The 17,029-nt window shown below is 44.6% G+C and overlaps 2 protein-coding genes across 2 annotated transcripts in view; one reads left to right on the forward strand and one right to left on the reverse strand.

The window, feature by feature from the left end:
- The first annotated feature begins 526 nt into the window (after positions 1–526).
- stc1l (stanniocalcin 1, like) lies at positions 527–3,446 on the forward strand. Its single transcript, XM_014128284.2, has 5 exons — positions 527–804; positions 1,065–1,207; positions 1,306–1,413; positions 1,593–1,696; positions 1,764–3,446. The coding sequence occupies exons 1-5, from the start codon at positions 690–692 to the stop codon at positions 2,059–2,061; spliced, it is 768 nt and encodes a 255-aa protein (XP_013983759.1). The 5' UTR covers positions 527–689; the 3' UTR covers positions 2,062–3,446.
- Positions 3,447–9,555: 6,109 nt separating this feature from the next.
- LOC106563063 (fibroblast growth factor receptor 1-A) overlaps positions 9,556–17,029 on the reverse strand; it is a 30,789-nt gene continuing 23,315 nt past the window's right edge. The window contains 16 exon segments of the mRNA XM_074112228.1: positions 9,556–10,984; positions 11,093–11,198; positions 11,329–11,466; positions 11,636–11,706; positions 11,795–11,917; positions 12,061–12,251; positions 13,313–13,423; positions 13,584–13,705; positions 14,220–14,365; positions 14,500–14,690; positions 14,827–14,971; positions 15,089–15,279; positions 15,390–15,513; positions 15,802–15,974; positions 16,141–16,201; positions 16,204–16,232. Coding sequence (XP_073968329.1) covers positions 10,583–10,984; positions 11,093–11,198; positions 11,329–11,466; positions 11,636–11,706; positions 11,795–11,917; positions 12,061–12,251; positions 13,313–13,423; positions 13,584–13,705; positions 14,220–14,365; positions 14,500–14,690; positions 14,827–14,971; positions 15,089–15,279; positions 15,390–15,513; positions 15,802–15,974; positions 16,141–16,201; positions 16,204–16,232 — 2,324 coding nt within the window. The 3' untranslated portion in view covers positions 9,556–10,582.

Genomic DNA, 17,029 nt, shown 5'->3' on the forward strand with positions numbered 1-17,029 from the left:
CACAGATCATCATGGAAACCCTGCCACCTCCACTAACAACCTCCCCCCCCCCCCCGATAACACACACACTAACACGCATGCCTTTCACAATGATTGATCTGCCTTTCTACGTGACTGAACCACTGCACATGAAACATGACTGGAATTTTTTAAAACAACTCATTTCAGTTTCCAAGGCCTAATTTAACTATGGAAGTAGCCTATTCTAAATCAAACTTCAGCTAATCGTAGTCATATTACAATACTGAAAGGTTTCTGGTTTTGCAGACAAGTAATTTTTCCTACAACCACACCTGAACAGCTGCTTCTCACATTAGCAGACCCATTGTAACCTTGCCCTATGCATTTTAGAACAAAATAATCACTTTTGTTTCAATTTCCACAATGAACGTTCTTTCATGAATAAATATAAGCACACGCACGGAAAGTTCCAAAGCGCTCAGTGGAAACATTTTACAAATTGGCCTAACGCACGCACCGCGACCCCCCACTGGAGATGCCGGTCGCTGATTGGACAAACCCGCTGGGGGGTCCAGTGATTTGTGTAACAAACGGCTATAAAAACAGCTCGTCAACGTAACACTAACCAGGGAACTAATAGAGAGCTACATCCCAACTGTTCTACACCAAAAATCAAGCCGACCTCTTCTACCTCTTGCACCCGATGAACATCACCATATTTCAACAAGATGCTAGCTAAATTTGGCCTGTTCGCAATCTTCCTAGTCCTGGGGACCTCCGCCTTCGATGCCGAACCGGAGGAATCCTCTCCTCGCCGTGCACGCTACTCCTCCAATAGCCCCTGTGAGTACCGTTGGTTAGCCTAAAGTGCAAAAAAACAATGCAAACTGCAGTTCTTTATCCAAATAAGGCTGTAGATACAGAGTGCGTTGGGTTCATGCACAAGAGTTGGGTATGAAAGTTGCCTCGTGTAGTCAAACCTTCCTAAAATAGTTGCATTAACATGAATAGAGACATAGGCACTTTGTTAAATGTATGTGAGTGTAGCCCACTATAGCCTCTGTCAATTGCTGAAGTTTGATGATTTCCCCCCCTCTCTCCAGCGGATGTGGCTGGGTGTTTGAATGGTGCTCTAGCTGTGGGATGTGGAACATTTGCCTGCCTGGAGAATTCTACCTGTGACACGGATGGCATGCACGATATCTGCCAACTGTTCCTCCGCACCACAGCTACCTTCAACACACAGGTAATCTATACACCACACACACACACACACATACACTTTTTTGACGACCCACCGCAGTCTCTCTAACCGTGTGTGCGTGTGTGTGTGTGTGAGCGCAGGGTAAGACATTTGTAAAGGAGAGTCTGAGGTGTATTGCCAACGGCGTCACATCTAAAGTGTTCCAGACCATCAGGCGCTGTGGAATCTTCCAGAGGATGATCTCTGAGGTCAGTCGCTGGCTTTATTAGAGATTCACTCCATGTCAGCCGTCATATCTTCCTATCAGCGCCAAAATGATCCCAAATAACCTCTACTGTGTGGTAGGATGAAGTGCAAGTTTCTGAGAGTTAAAAGGATTGTGTGTGTGTGTGTGTGTGTGTGTGTGTGTGTGTGTGTGTGTGTGTAGGTCCAGGAGGAGTGTTATAGTAGACTGGACATCTGTGGTGTGGCTCGCTCCAACCCTGAGGCCATTGGAGAGGTGGTACAGGTACCTGCACACTTCCCCAACAGGTGAGCCAAACTGTGTTTGCGCGTGACTAACCCGGTGTATTTGTCTAATGCGACGTGTGTATTCCAGGTACTACAGCACTCTGCTTCAGTCCCTTCTGGCCTGTGATCAGGAAACAGTGGCGGTTGTCAGGACGGAGTTTGTTTCTAGGCTGGGTCCAGACATGGAGACCCTCTTCCAGCTGCTGCAGAACAAGCCTTGCCCCCAGGATTCTAACCAAGGTGCTATCTCCGCCCCCGCCGGCTGGCACTGGCCAATGGGGTCTCCCCCCGCCTTCAAGGTCCAGCCCAGCATGAGAGGAAGAGACCCCACCCACCTGTTCGCTAGGAAACGCTCTCTGGAGGAGTCGGATAGAGAGATTGAGTAAAGAGGAGACATACACTACTGGTCAATTGTTTTGGAACACCTACCCATTCAAGGGCATTTCTTTTTTTGTACTATTTTCTACATTGTAGAATAATATTGAATACATCAAAACTAGGAAATAGCACATGGAATCATGGAGTAAACAAGAAAGTGTTATATTTTTATTTGAGATTCTTCGAAGTAGCCACCCTTTGCCTTCATGACAGCTTTGCACACTCTTGGCATTCTCTCAACCAGATTCATGAGGTAGTCACCTGGAATGCATTTCAATTAACAGGTGTGCCTTAAATGTTAATTTGTAGAATTTCTTTCCTTAATGTGTTTGAGCCAATCTGTTGTGTTGTGACATGGTGGGGGGTATACAGAAGATAGCCCTATTTGTCAAAAGACCCATATTATGGCAAGAACAGCTCAAATAAGCAAAGAGAAACGACAGTCCATCATTACTTTAAGACATGAAGGTCAGTCAATACAGAAAATGTGAAGGACTTTGAAAGTTTCTTCAAGTGCAGTTGCAAAAACCATCAAGCGCTATGATGAAACTGGCTCTCATGAAGACTGCCACAGGAATGGAAGACCCAGAATTAACTCTGCTGCAGAGGATAAGTTCATTAGTTACCAGCCTCAGAAATTGTAGACCAAATAAATGCTTCACAGAGTTCAAGTAACAGACACATCTCAACATCAACTGTGCAGAGGAGACTGCGTGAATCAGGCCTTCATGGTCAAATTGCTGTAAAGAAACCACTACTAAAGGACACCAATAATAAGAAGAGACTTGCTTGGGCCAAGAAACACGAGTAATGGACATTAGACCTGTAGAAATTATGAGATTTTTGGTTCCAACAGCCTTGTCTTTGTGAGAAACGGTGTGGGTGAACGGATGATCTCCGCATGTGTATTTCCCACCGTAAAGTGTGGAGGAGGAGGTGTTATGGTGTGGGGGTGCTTTGCTGGTGACACTGTCTGATTTATTTAGAATTCAAGGCACACAACCACTATGGCTACCACAGCATTCTGCAGTGATACACCATCCCATCTGGTTTGGGCTTAGTGGGACTATCATTTCTTTTTCAAAAGGACAATGACCTAACACACCTCCACACTGTGTAAGGGCTATTTTACCAAGAAAGAGAGTGATGGAGTGCTGCATCAGATGACCTGGCCTCCACAATCCCCCAACCTCAACCAAATTGAGATGGTTTGGGATGAGTCGGACCGCAGAGTGAAGGAAAAGCAGCCAACAAATGCTCAGCATATGTGGGAACTCCTTCAAGAATGTTGGAAAAGCATTCCAGGTGAAGCTGGTTGAGAGTGTGCAAAGCTGTTATCAAGGCAAAGGGTGGCTATTTGAAGAATTTTAATTTGTTTAACCCTTTTTTGCTTACTACATGATTCCATGTGTAATTTCATAGTTTTGATGTATTCACTATTATTCTACAATGTAGAAAATAGTAAAAATAAAGAAAAACCCTTGAATGAGTAGGCGTGTCCAAACTTTTGACCGGTAGTGTACATTCACACCGCTCATACCTTAAACACACACTCACATATACACACAAACACACCACAGGTACCTTAAACACACAAACACACATTCATGAATGCTTCAACTCTATGCATGCTGACACACACATATTTGCACATGCATGCACACACACACAGCTGTCTCCTCACATGATTAAGGCTAAATGATTAAGGGAAGTTTGGAGCTGCTGTAATGTCGTAGTTGATTTGGCGAAGCGTCTATCTCTAGCTGCTGTTGAAAGTATTTCTGTGTTGGCTGATGCTTGATGAGAGGGGGATGAAACTTGTTAGCTGGACGTTGAATGTGGAGGATTATATCTGCTCAGAATAGACTCAACTTAACCTGGGGAGCTGATGAAAAGTCTGATCATTTAATGTTAATCAATTGAAACATGTCAAAGGCTATCTAAGAAAATGAACCATCATTGTAGTTCCATCTGATTTCAACATGGCACAGCAGCCATAACGTCCCAGTTTTGACCAGTGATTACCAAGAGAAGCCTATTTAAAAAGACCTTTGGATATATTACTATAATATTATTATTGATATGTATTTTCTTACTAAATGTTTATTTATGATGTTGTATTACGTCGTTAGTTGTAACTTGTGTGATTGGTTTGAGTTCTTCTCTGTCACTGTCTGTGTTAATGCAAGATCCTATACTGTGTACGAACACGACAATAGTATGCTGTGGAAGATGTGGTTAAATCGTGTGTGTGTGTGTGTGTGTGTGTGTGTGTGTGTGTGTGTGTGTGTGTGTGTGTGTGTGTGTGTGTGTGTGTGTGTGTGTGTGTGATAGTGTAGTCGAGTCTGGTACTCTACACTATGGGGGCTTGGGGTAATTCTCTCTGCTACAAATAAATGTTGTGATCTGCATCATATTGACTACAGTGATTTCAAATCAAATGTTATTTGTCACATGCGCTGATTGCAACAGGTGTACAGTAGACCTTACAGTGAAATGCTTACTTACAAGCCCGTTTAGGATAGGGGGCAGTATTGACACGACTGGATAAAAAACGTACCCGATTTAATCTGGTTACCACTCCTACCCAGTAACTAGAATATGCATATACTTATTACACATGGATAGAAAACACCCTAAAGTTTCTAAAACTGTTTGAATGGTGTCTGTGAGTATAACAGAACTCATTTGGCAGGCAAAACCCTGAGACATTTTCTGACAGGAAGTGGATACCTGATGTGTTGAATTACCTGTAAGCCTATGCCATTGAAACACACAGGGGCTGATTAATGTTTTGGCACTTCCTATTGCTTCCACTAGATGTCACCAGCCTTTACAAAGTGTTTTGAATCTTCTACTATGAGATCTGACCGAACAAGAGCCTTGGAACGGTGATGGCCGATTAGACTCTGGCGCGCGAGGTCATGTTCGGTACCCTCGTTCCAAAACGTTTTAAAAGAGAATGCATTCGTCCACCTTGAATATTATTCATGTTCTGGTTAAAAAAGGCCCTAATGATTTATGCTATACAACGTTTGACATGTTTGAACGAACATAAATATATTTTTTCCCCTCGTTCATGACGAGAAGTCCGGCTGGCTTAGATCATGTGCTAACAACACGGATCTTTTTGGATATAAATGATGAGCTTTTTTGAACAAAACTACATTCGTTATGGACCTGGGATTCCGGGAAGTGACATCTGATGAAGAGAATCAAAGGTAATGGATTATTTACATAGTATTTTCGATTTTAGATCTCTCCAACATGGCCGTTTGTCTGTATAGCAAAGCATATTTTTCTGGGCGCAGTGCTCAGATTATTGCAAAGTGTGATTTCCCAGTAAGGTTATTTTTAAATCTGGCAAGTTGATTGCGTTCAAGAGATGTAAATCTATAATTCTTTAAATGACAATATAATATTTTACCAATGTTTTCTAATTTTAATTATTTAATTTGTGGTGCTGACTTGACTGCCAGTTATTGGAGGGAAACGATTTCCTCAACATCAATGCCATAGTAAAACGCTGTTTTTGGATATAAATATGAACTTGATAGAACTAAAAATGCATGCATTGTCTAACATAATGTCCTAGGAGTGTCATCTGATGGAGATTGTAAAAGGTTAGTGCATCATTTTAGCTGGTTTTATGGTTTTGGTGACCCTGTCTTTGAATTGACAAAACATTACACACAGCTATTGTCAATGTACTCTCCTAACATAATCTAACTTTATGCTTTCGCCGTAAAACCTTTTTGAAATCGGACAACGTGGTTAGATTAAGGAGATGTTTATCTTTCAAAGGGTGTAAGATAGTTGTATGTTTGAAAAATTTGAATTTTGACATTTATTTGGTTTCAAATTTGCCGCTCTTGAAATGCACCTGCTGTTGATAGGGTGCACCACGGGTGGCACGCTAGCGTCCCACATAGCCCCAAGAGGGCCCTTAACCAACAATGCAGTTTTAAGAAAGAAAGTATTTACTAAAATAAGCAAGATAAAAATAAATAAAATAGAAAAGAAGAAAATAGAAAAATAAATAATTAAAGAGCAACAACAAAATAACAGCGAGGCTATATACAGGGGGGGGGCACAGGTTAGTTGAGGTAATTGAGGTAATATGTACATGTAGGTAGAGGTAAAGTAACTGCATAGATAATAAACAGAGAGTAGAAGCAGCGAAAAAATGTGGGGTGGGGACAATGAAAATAGTCCGTGTAGTAATTTTTATTTTTTATTAGGCAATTCAGTTAAGAACAAATTCTTATTTACAATGACGGCCTACCCCGGCCAAACCCTAATCCGGACAACGCTGGGCCAATTGTGCGCCACCCTACGGGACTCTCAATCACGGCCGGTTGTGATACAGCTTGGAATCAAACCAGGGTCTGTAGTGAAGCCCCTAGCACCGCGATGCAGTGCCTTAGATCGCTGCACCGCTTGGGATCATTTTATTAGCTGTTTAGGAGTCTTATGGCTTGGGGGTAGAAGCTGTTTAGAAGCCTTTTGGACCTAGACTTGGAGCTCTGGTACAGCTTGCCGTGCAGTAGCAGAGAGAACAGTCTATGACTAGGGTGGCTGGAGTCTTTGGCAATTTTTAGGGCCTTCCTCTGACACCGCCTAGTATAGAGTTCCTTGATATCAGGAAGCTTGTTCCCAGTGATGTACTACCCTTTGTAGTGCCTTGCGGTCGGAGGCTGAGTAGTTGCCATACCAGACTAGTGATTGAGCGATCATAGTTTCAAACATTGGTGATCTTTAATCGTTTGCATTGGTGTTAGAGTTGGGCTCCTGAGTAGCGCAGCGGTCTAAGGCACTGCATCTCAGTGCAAGAGGGGTCACTACAGTCCCTGGTTTGAATCCAGACTGTATCACATCCGGCCGTGATTGGGAGTCCCATAGGGCAGCGCGCAATTGGTCCAGTGTCGTCCGGGGTAGGCAGTCATTGTAAATAAGAATTTGTTCTTAACTGACTTGCCTAGTTAAAGGTTAAATTAAAAAAAGGTTAGAGGTTAAAGTATTTTTGAAGTTTATTCTGTAATTTCCATCCACTGGGTAGCAGTATACTCCTGTCGTATATGGGACTGTGCGTCCTTAGTACAGTCTATGCTACAACGAGATTATCTCTGGTACAAATCTCCAGTCCCAGCCAAACTCCCCAGGCCTATGACTTTACCAGACCTCTGTACATACAGCCAGAACCAGCATTCTAAATCGCAGACCTGTAAAGCCCTCCTACGTTCTTCTTACCACTTTCTCACAGTCAGTTTCTATGCTTTCCAAACTCGTCTGTTAGATGACTTAGAGCTGGTTTGCCAAACAAGTCTGCGTCTGGCAGACCATCCCTAAGCGTACAGCGGTGGTTCAAAACATCCCGCATTTTCATGTGACCCACCAAATTGAGGCAATGACAATAACTCTCCCTAATCAATCCGGGTGATCAGTTAGGAGGTTGTTGGAACAGACAGTTTGAAAGGGAGGGGAGGTGTACCAGAGGAAAAGATCTACACTGCTAATGGCCCCCTAAGTGTTCAGTAATGACATAGAAGACATTTCTTTCTCTCTCTGTCTCTCTCTCTCTGTCTCTCTGTCTCTCTCTCAGGAGTACATGCGGTGACACTTACCTGTTTCAACTGCTTCAGAAAGAAACTATGCAACACTAAAAAGTTCAGTTTCTAAAATGGTGGTTTGGGTCACAGCTGATTCCATTCCTTCTTGGTCGTTATTGGGGCCAGAAACGGAAACAGTGGTGGTTGTCACAGTACAAAACAGCCTGGGAACCAGTGGTAATGAAGTACTCAGCGCTGACTTGAGGGAAACTTGAACTCTCTGTCTCTCATGCAAGCGCGCACACACACACACACACACACAATAGGAAGTCTGGGGGGGACCGGGGGAGCAGGTAGCTGACTAGTGGTGGCTGTTCAGTTGCCTGATGGTCTGTAGGTAGAAGCTACTGACCAGTCTTTCAGGTTTTGCCACGATGCTCCTATACTTAGTGAAGGAAGTGGGGAGAACAGGGCGTGGCTCGGGTGCCCGATGATCTTCTTGTCCTTGCTGCGACACAGGCAGTGTGCACCCAACGGTGCGTTCGGCTAAGCGTACCACCCTCTGTAGCACCTTGCGGTCAGCGGCGGTGGAGTTGCCGTACCAGGCTGTGATGCAGCCCGACAGTGTGCTCTCGATGGTGCTCCTGTAGAACACTGTGAGGGCCCTCGGGGACAGGCTGAACTTCTTCAGCATCGTGAGGTTGAAGAGTCGCTGTCGTGCCTTATTCACCATGGTGTCCGCGTGGTTTGACCATTTCAGCTCCTCTGACGTGTGTACGCTGAGGAACTTTGCACGGTTGATAGCCACCCTGTCAATAAATCTCCAGCGTTTTTTTTTTTTTTTACAAAAGCCTGATAACCCTGACAGCCCCTGTGGTTCCCAAGGCTGATCCTCCGCTAGCTCCTACAGGTGTTGATAACAGCACCACACTGGATGCCAGTGACTCTGACGCCCCTCTGAACCATCTGTCCCTGGTAGAAACTGCAGCCCCATTATGGCTCCTCACACCCAGCAGCTCATGGCCCGTAACCCCAATAGAGCCCACATACAGCCAGGGGAGCACTTAATGGAGAAGGGTGGCAGGGGTGGGGTGTTTGCATTAACACCTTGGTGGGGGACATTGATTGCCGTCATTGTGTGTGTATGTGTGGTGGTCAACATATAGGGCAATAGGGCAGATGGCTGTGCTAACAGCCCTCATTTCCAGGAATACGAGCAAGCCTGAGAAAACACACTCCTCAACACGTTTAGACAAGCCCAGATTTACACAGTGACACAGGAAGAGCTCAGGGAATATAACCCTATTCAGGGTAATCCGGTTAGAATAGGCTACTTCAAATTTTAGAGTGAATGGATGGGTGCTCTATCCTTACGCCTTCGGAGAAGTTTCTGGAAAGTTCCTATCTTCATCTGAAACAATAAGGATAGGATCCACATGAAATGTTTTTATTCAACACATAGTTATCTATGAGCTGTGAATAGAACACAGGGCATAGAACACAGAACAGCTTAAATCTCACCAGAGAGAGAGAACGCAGCCAGAAATTTAACAGAATGTTTCCTCTCCAAGGGACAGACATGCTATCCAGACCCTGGACCTCAGCCAAACAAGCTGCCAGCTATGTGTGTGTGTCTGGCAGGAAGCTGCTGTCTGTGCTGTAAGGTCCAGATCTCAGGGTGATTGATAGAGCAAAGTTACTGGCCAATCCTCTCTTCCCACCATTAATCACACACACACACACACACACACACATTTTCTGGAGAGAATGCTTCCTCTGCAGTCAGCAGCAGAACCTCTCCTCACTCTCTCCCATCACACACTCTTTCACCAGTCCTTTATTCAGCCCCTGAAGTCCTGGAGCACTACTATGCAACATTTGGCTGACTGATCACTTCAGCATGTGCTCTCTCTCCCTCCATTTTCTCTCTCATTCAAAAAGACTTCAGTGAAGTTTTGTAATACTGTTGTCTTTATTAGCAGTCCTTTAAATAAAGGCATTCTCTGTAAAGGTAGACTTCCATTGGCGATAAGTGCATTTGCCACTGTTTTAAAACCATTTACATTATCATTAACATTATCAACAACATCATCATTACCTTAATGTAACACTGGTGTCCATACAGCCTAGACTAGAGAGTGATACTGTAACTGTAGGCAAGCCCTGACTAACACTGCTGGTATGATATTAGCTTATTAAAACACATCTTACCTACTTCTTTCCTCTGAATCGAACACATAGCATCATATCCACGCCACTCGTAGGTGTACTTCCATTGACAGGGATAAAAACAAACAACCGTCTAAAAAAGTAACACTGGAAACATATTTTCAGATGACACAATTCATAATATATTTATATAAGAAGCCCCCGACCCCGCAGGAGGCCTTTTGGTAGGCCGTCATTGTAAATAAGAATTTGTTCTCAACTGACCTGCCTAGTTAAATAAAAAATAACTGAATTATTTGTTTTTCCTTGGTATGATTTCCTTTTTATAGCCTGTATGGTTTACTCATGAAGCAGCAGTTTGTTGCGTAATATGGCGATGAAAATAATGTTTAGCAGCCTCCTTCTCCGCCTCTTGCTCCTGTGTGAGTATCCCTATATTAATAGTTCAGTCCTAGGGAGTACAGAAGAGCCCAGTCTTTGTGAAAAGTCTATTTCATGTCTTATGACTCTGTTATAGAACCCTCTGTCTGTCTATCTTTGCCATTGTCTTAATCTTTGTTAATGAGCCTCTCCCCAGAAATGCTAAGCAGGTCAAATGAAACCGCTCCGGGGCAGACTGGAGAACGAGGGGTTAAAGCACTCAGGTAGTGTCCTCCCCTCTGGTAGGCCTCCCAGTCACCAAGGAGGGGCTGGGGGTAGAAGCCAGGGGGTTGGGGGAAGGAGGGGCTGGGGGTAGGAGGGGGCAGAGATCATGGTAGAGACTGACTAAAAGGGAGGTGGATAGGTTAAGGTGTGCGGCAAGGGTTGTAGGTCAACGTTGGCTGTGTCCCCGGGTGGTGGTGTGCCGGGTAGGTATGGTGTAGGTCAGGATGGATGTCCGGGGGGGGGTCCGGGAGGGAATATGGTGGTCGTAGGCCAGGGTAGAGGTCCGGGAAGGGGTCCTAGGGGGGGTGTGCTGGTTGTAGAGCAGGGTGGAGGTCCGGGAAGGGGTCCTAGGGGGGGTGTGCTGGTTGTAGAGCAGGGTGGAGGTCCGGGAAGGGGTCCTAGGGGGGGTGTGCTGGTTGTAGAGCAGGGTGGAGGTCCGGGAAGGGGTCCGGGAAGAGTACTCTGCTCCGTGGGTCGGCTCCCTGGAGAAGACAGAGTCAGAGGAGCTGCTGGTGTCTGGACCCACTGGAGAATACTGGACCGCAGGGATGGACAGATCCAAATACTCCTAGAGCGAGAGCAGAGACAGAGGGCGGGAGAGAGAGGACATGTTCAGGGGAACAATTGAAATTATACGAAAATGATACTGTGTGTGTGTGTGTGTGTGTGTGTTTACCTGGTTGGCCATGAGTGAGAGCATGCGGTCCAAATCCTCTACCAGTTGTTTGAAGGTTGGTCTGTGAGACTGAACAGCATGCCAGCAGTCTCTCATCATCATGTACCTGAGAACAAACACCACAGGGTCGGAACAGACAGTGCATTATTATACGTGCAAGGACATTTATTATACTTGTATCACTATACTTGCGAGGACATTGTACTGTATGTGTGTGTGTTTCGGCGTGTACTCACAGCTCCTCTGTGCAGGCGGCTGGTCTGTCCATACGATGTCCCTCCTTCAACAGTTTGAACAGCTCCTCCACAGGGACACCAGGGTAGGGAGAGCCTCCTAGAGTGAAGATCTCCCACAGCAACACACCAAACGACCACCTACAACACACACACACACAGAATTCAATACAGTGAACTACCACTTTATCAGGGACAGTTATTGATGGGCTTGAAAAGAAACCTACAGGTACATAACATGATGGATCAACGCAAAGCCACGGCACAACAGAACGTAACGTCTATGAAAGGTTAGGAGGGCGAGACTTACACGTCACTCTGGTGTGTGTAGATGCGGTCGAACAGAGCCTCCGGTGCCATCCATTTCACTGGCAGACGACCCTGGGAGGAAAACAAGGGGTTAAACCACCTATATGTCCGTCTGTCTGTGTTTAAGTCAAACCCGCTCCATTTTGACCAAGTCACTCACGTTGGTGGTCTTCTTGTAGTAGTCTATGTGGTGGATGTCCCTGGCCAGCCCAAAGTCTGCGATTTTCATCACATTGTCCTCTGTCACCAACACATTCCTGGCTGCCAAGTCTCTGTGGATACACTACAAAACAAACAATTGATTGATCGAGAGGGACAAATGTCCACACTTCTAGGAGAAAGGGAGAAGTAGAGTAAGAGAACAGAATAGATGCAGACGAAGAGAGAGACAGACAGAGAAACAATAACACTGGTCTCTTCTCTGACCTTCTGTGAGGCGAGGTAAGCCATGCCCCTGGCCACCTGGTAGGCAGCAGACACCAGCTCCCTGACCTCCAGCGTGTCCAAGGGGGCCTGGGTAGGCCCAGACCAGTACTCCAGACCCACAGGCCTCCGACACCGCAGGTACTCTCTCAGGTTGCCCTGAGATGCATACTCTACCACCACGTGGAGAGGGCCTGGAGAGAGAAGAGGGTTATAATTAGGCTTGGGCAGTATGCCGATACAGAGGTATTCTGAAAAAGCCACGATTATATTTGAATATTTGGAGATACTTTTAAATACCTGCATTCAACTCGTGCAATAATTTAGGAGATTGTTCTTCATTTCACCTGTCACATTGTTTTACATTATGAAGCTTACTGTAGTTCCCCAGAACAGTTGAGCCAGTCACGTGTTTGTTTGTAAATAGCACAACGGGAGAATACAGGAGCTGGTGGGTCCAGCTGTGTATTTGGTTTAACTTGCTAGTTAGCTAAGTAAGTGGCTGAGTTAATAAAGAGACACTTTCTGTGTTTGAGATGTCAAAGTGCTTTGGATGAGTTATCTGTAAAGCTGGCACTGATGCCATCTTGATTTCTTTGCGTTTATTTTTTCTCCTCTCCGTTCTCGGCCGAGCAGAGCAGGCAGGCCCATTACCGTAGCAACTCCAAACTCCACACAGACACAGCATGTACACATACTGCTTCAGAGCCAGTACTGTTCTTCCTTCAGACAAGCATGCGTCAAAACTTTGTTTATTTTCACAATGTCTCTGGTTCACATTCGCTTGTAAATGTCCAAACGCAACAGAAATGACATTCAGTAGCTACTACCTATACTTGTATATATAAGCTGGATTGCATGTCTTTGCAAATCGTTTATTTTGTTTGCGCTCGTTAGCTAAATATGCTAACAGCCTCTATTGAAATTCGCTATTAGTTTGTGCTATGTTTGTTAGCATTCTGGTAATGGATGCCCAATGGCATTTTTTTTTGCTTTTTTAGCGCCCCCTTGTGTACAGACGGTAATACCATAAATCCAGAGATGAGAGAAGGACGGTATGACGATATGAAAATCTGGATACGGCCAAACCCCAGTTGTAATGTAACATTTGGGTGTTCGCCAAGGTTCAGTGCTTGGACCCCTGCTGTTATCTTTATCCTTTCGTACTGTGCCTCTTTGTACTTATGGTTTGCCATTCTGCTCATACGCACGCACAAACGCACGCACAAACGCACACACACAGCGCCAGTCTTACCATCCTGTGTGCAGGCTCCTAGCAGGTTGATGATATTCTTGTGTTTCCCGATCATCTTCATCATCTCCATCTCAGAGATCAGATCACTCAGGTCCTTCTCTGTGGCGTCCGCTACACAGGAAATGGGACGTGACATCACATCAATATCAACCAATACGCACACCGTTTTCAAGGTTCGAAATGATGATACCAAAATCTACGTTTTATTCTAATTTACTCCTCAAATTTGAGGAATATATTTCAAGAAGTAGTCAGCAGTAGTCTCACAAACCTTTAAGCATCTTCACTGCGACCATGGTGAGACGGGAGGGTTTTTCTCTGTCCAGACCTGCAGCCTCTGCTAGCACCACCTGACCAAAACAACCTTCACCCAGTGGCTTCCCCAGTGACAGCCTAGAACACAGACACGCATGGCATATAGTTATTTTTAGCTCATTTGCACCCCAGTATCCCTACTTGCACATTCATCTTCTGCACATCTATCACTCCAGTGTTTAATTGCTAAATTGTAATTACTTCGCCACTACGGCCTATTTATTGCCTTACCTCCCTAATCTTACCGTCTTTGCACACACTGTATATAGACTTTTCTATTGTGTTATTGACTGTACGCTTGTTTATTCCATGTGTAACTGTGTTGCTGTTTGTGTCGCACTGCTTTGCTTTATCTTGGCCAGGTCGCAGTTGTAAATGAGAACTTGTTCTCAACCTGGTTAAATAAAGGTGAAATAAAAAAATGAAATAAAATGAATGTCCTGTTCATGGAGGTTATGAATCCCTTTGGTTAAGTTATAAGCACCTAGTGCAGATTATGTATGCCATATGCAGGGTATATGCAGGGTATATTATGTATTCCCTAAATTATAGGTTGTGTATTCTCTATGCAGGGATATAAGCCTTCTAGTACCTGTCTCGTGACAGCTCCCAGAGCGGGTCCGCAGGTAGCTCATATTCTGACACGCCGGCCAGGTTGGGCGTGGCTCCGCTGGAGAGGCGGTAGGGTCTGACCAGACACACCCCAGACTGCAGAGAGGAGGAGGAGTCTACTGACACCTAGAGAAAGAGAGGGGGAGGCAGTGAGAGAGGATATGGTAAACTGAACTAAACCCAGGGATTAGTTCTCAGGCAAAGGTTACGCATCATACGATCGTGGTTCACGGGTATGTGTGTATATGTGTGTGTGCTACCTGTCTGCGTAGGGGAATGCTCTTCGCCAGTTTATGAACAGCCAGCTGGCTACTGAAGTCGCTCTTCTTCGGGGAGCAGCGTAATCGGCAGGCGGTCGCTATGGCGATTAGGAGCATGATGATGAAGAAGCCGACACAGTAGATGAAAATCTGCAGGTAGGCCTGAGACGGTACGGGGGAGGGAGGCACGTCTGCAGAGGAGGAAGTCAATGTTTTTATTTTATTGTCATTTTTGTTTGCTTGTTCTCTTCCATTTTGAGTGCACATTTGTAAAGCACAATGGGCCGCAAAGGTTAAGAATAATCGAGTGTTTTTATGTGTGCGTACCTTTGATCACGCTGAGCCAGGCAGAGTGGTGAGACATTCCTATAGAGTTTCCTGCCAGACAGGTGTACTCTCCCTCATCCTCCACAGACACGTTCCTCAGAGTAAACACCTCCATCTCCCTGTCTGTGGTGTTAAACCCTGCAGTCTGAGGGCGATAGAGAGATGTTTATGTGGGGTAGCCCTCGTGTGTACAGTGTGGGTAAACCTTTAGAATTCGTACGTAGATATGTGTGTGTGTGTGTGTGTGTGTGTGTGTCTGTACCTTCAGTACACGTACGTAGGGCAGTCCGTCTGTCCCCACTCTGCTGCCGTTAATGGTGATGCGTTTGAGCCACTGGATGTGGGGCTGAGGGTCGCTGAACACTCTACAGACAAACTCCACGTCACTACCCACCACTGCCGTACGATTAGCTGGCAGGCCTGCCTGGAGGATGGGCCTGTGAGGGGAACGTTCTAGAACACACAAGCACATATGCAACGTGAGTGACGCAAACACACACATATACATACACATCTCTCTATGTACGCATATCAGAAGTAAACACACACACACACATACTGACCCACTACGTCCAGCTGGTAGGTGTGTGTGAGGCTGCCATGCTTGTTCTCCACCAGACATGTGTAGTTGCCTTTATCAGATGGAACCACTGACTCCATTATTATAGTCCACATGTGGTCTCTGAGCTGAAAGAGGGAGAGAAAGTCAGGGAGTGAAAACATAAGAATAACCAAGAAGAAAAAAACATTTGTTGTGGTGTTTGTGATTGAAATTTGGTAAAGTAGAAATAAGTGAAATTTGGTATTCCCCAAGGTTCAGTGCTTGGACCTCTGCTGTTATTTTTATACATTCTACCCCTTGGCACTGTAATCTAATCTTTACTTTTAAGGTATGCTATTTACCTGCTGACTTTACTGATGATGCACTATACAGACAACACACTATGCAGCAGAGGGCTGTACAAACATACATACCTTGAAGCCTCCAATCCGCTGGTCTCTCCTAAACTCTTTTCCATTCCTGTACCACCGCAAAGTTGGAGTGGGATTACCAGTCGCCTGGCAACGGAATTTAACAGTCTTACTGGCAGGGACGGCATGGAGCCTCTTTTCCATCTTGTCTGGAGTCACCCACTGAGGAGACATCGCTAGAGAGAGAGAGAGAGAGAGGTATTTATATTTCTAACTTTGTATTCAATATCAATCTTTTTGTAAATTGGTTTGGCTCCTACTTTTTCATACTAATAAGGTTAGAGGGAGCGAAGGGGCGTGAAGGTAAGGTGTGGGGGAAAGAGGTGAGAGGAAGGGGCTTACGTTGGAGCTTCTGGTTGTTGTACAGTTTATTTTCCTCTGAGGAAGACTCTTCATCATCATCTCTTCATCCTCCGACGATGTAAGCATGTCAGCTATGGAAAGAGGGGAACACTTTCAGTATTGCTGTAGTTCTCAAACGAGTATGTAAACTAGAGTTAGAAACCAGTGTGTGTGTGTGTGTGTGTGGACGTGTTTAACTATTCTTGTAGGGACCAGAAGTCCCCACAAGAATAGCGAGAAGAAGAAAGAAAAAATACCAACTGGGGACATTTTGTTGGTCACGACAAGGTCAAATGCTATTTCTAGGAAGTTTAGGGTTAAGCTTAGAATTAGTGTTAGTATTACATTAAGGGTTAGGGTTAGGAGCTAGGGTTAGTTTTAGGGTTAGTTTTAGGGTTAGGAGCTAGGGTAAGGTTTCAAATCAAAATCAAATTTTATTGGTCACATACACGTGTTTAGCAGATGTTATTGCAGGTGTAGTGAAATGCTTGTGTTTCTAGCTCCGGCAGTGCAGTAATATCTAACAAGTAATATCTAACAATTCCACAACATATACCCAATATACACAAATCTAAGTAAAGGAATGGAATTAAGAATATATAAATATGGATGAGCAATGTCTGAGAGACATGGACTAAGATACAGTAGAACAGAATACAGTATATACAAGGCAGTTATATACAACCCACTGTTCCTAGGCCGTAGTTGAAAATAAGAATTTGTTCTTAACTGACTTGCCTAGTTAAATAAAGGTAAAATAAAATTAAATAATTTTAAAAATACATATGAGATGAGTAATGCAAAATATGTTAACATTATTAAAGTGACTAGTGTTACATTTATTAAAGTGGCCATTGATTTCAAGTCTATGTATATAGGCAGCGGGCTC

Source organism: Salmo salar, chromosome ssa11, assembly GCF_905237065.1.
Source record: "Salmo salar chromosome ssa11, Ssal_v3.1, whole genome shotgun sequence".
Taxonomy (NCBI): Eukaryota; Metazoa; Chordata; class Actinopteri; order Salmoniformes; family Salmonidae; genus Salmo; species Salmo salar.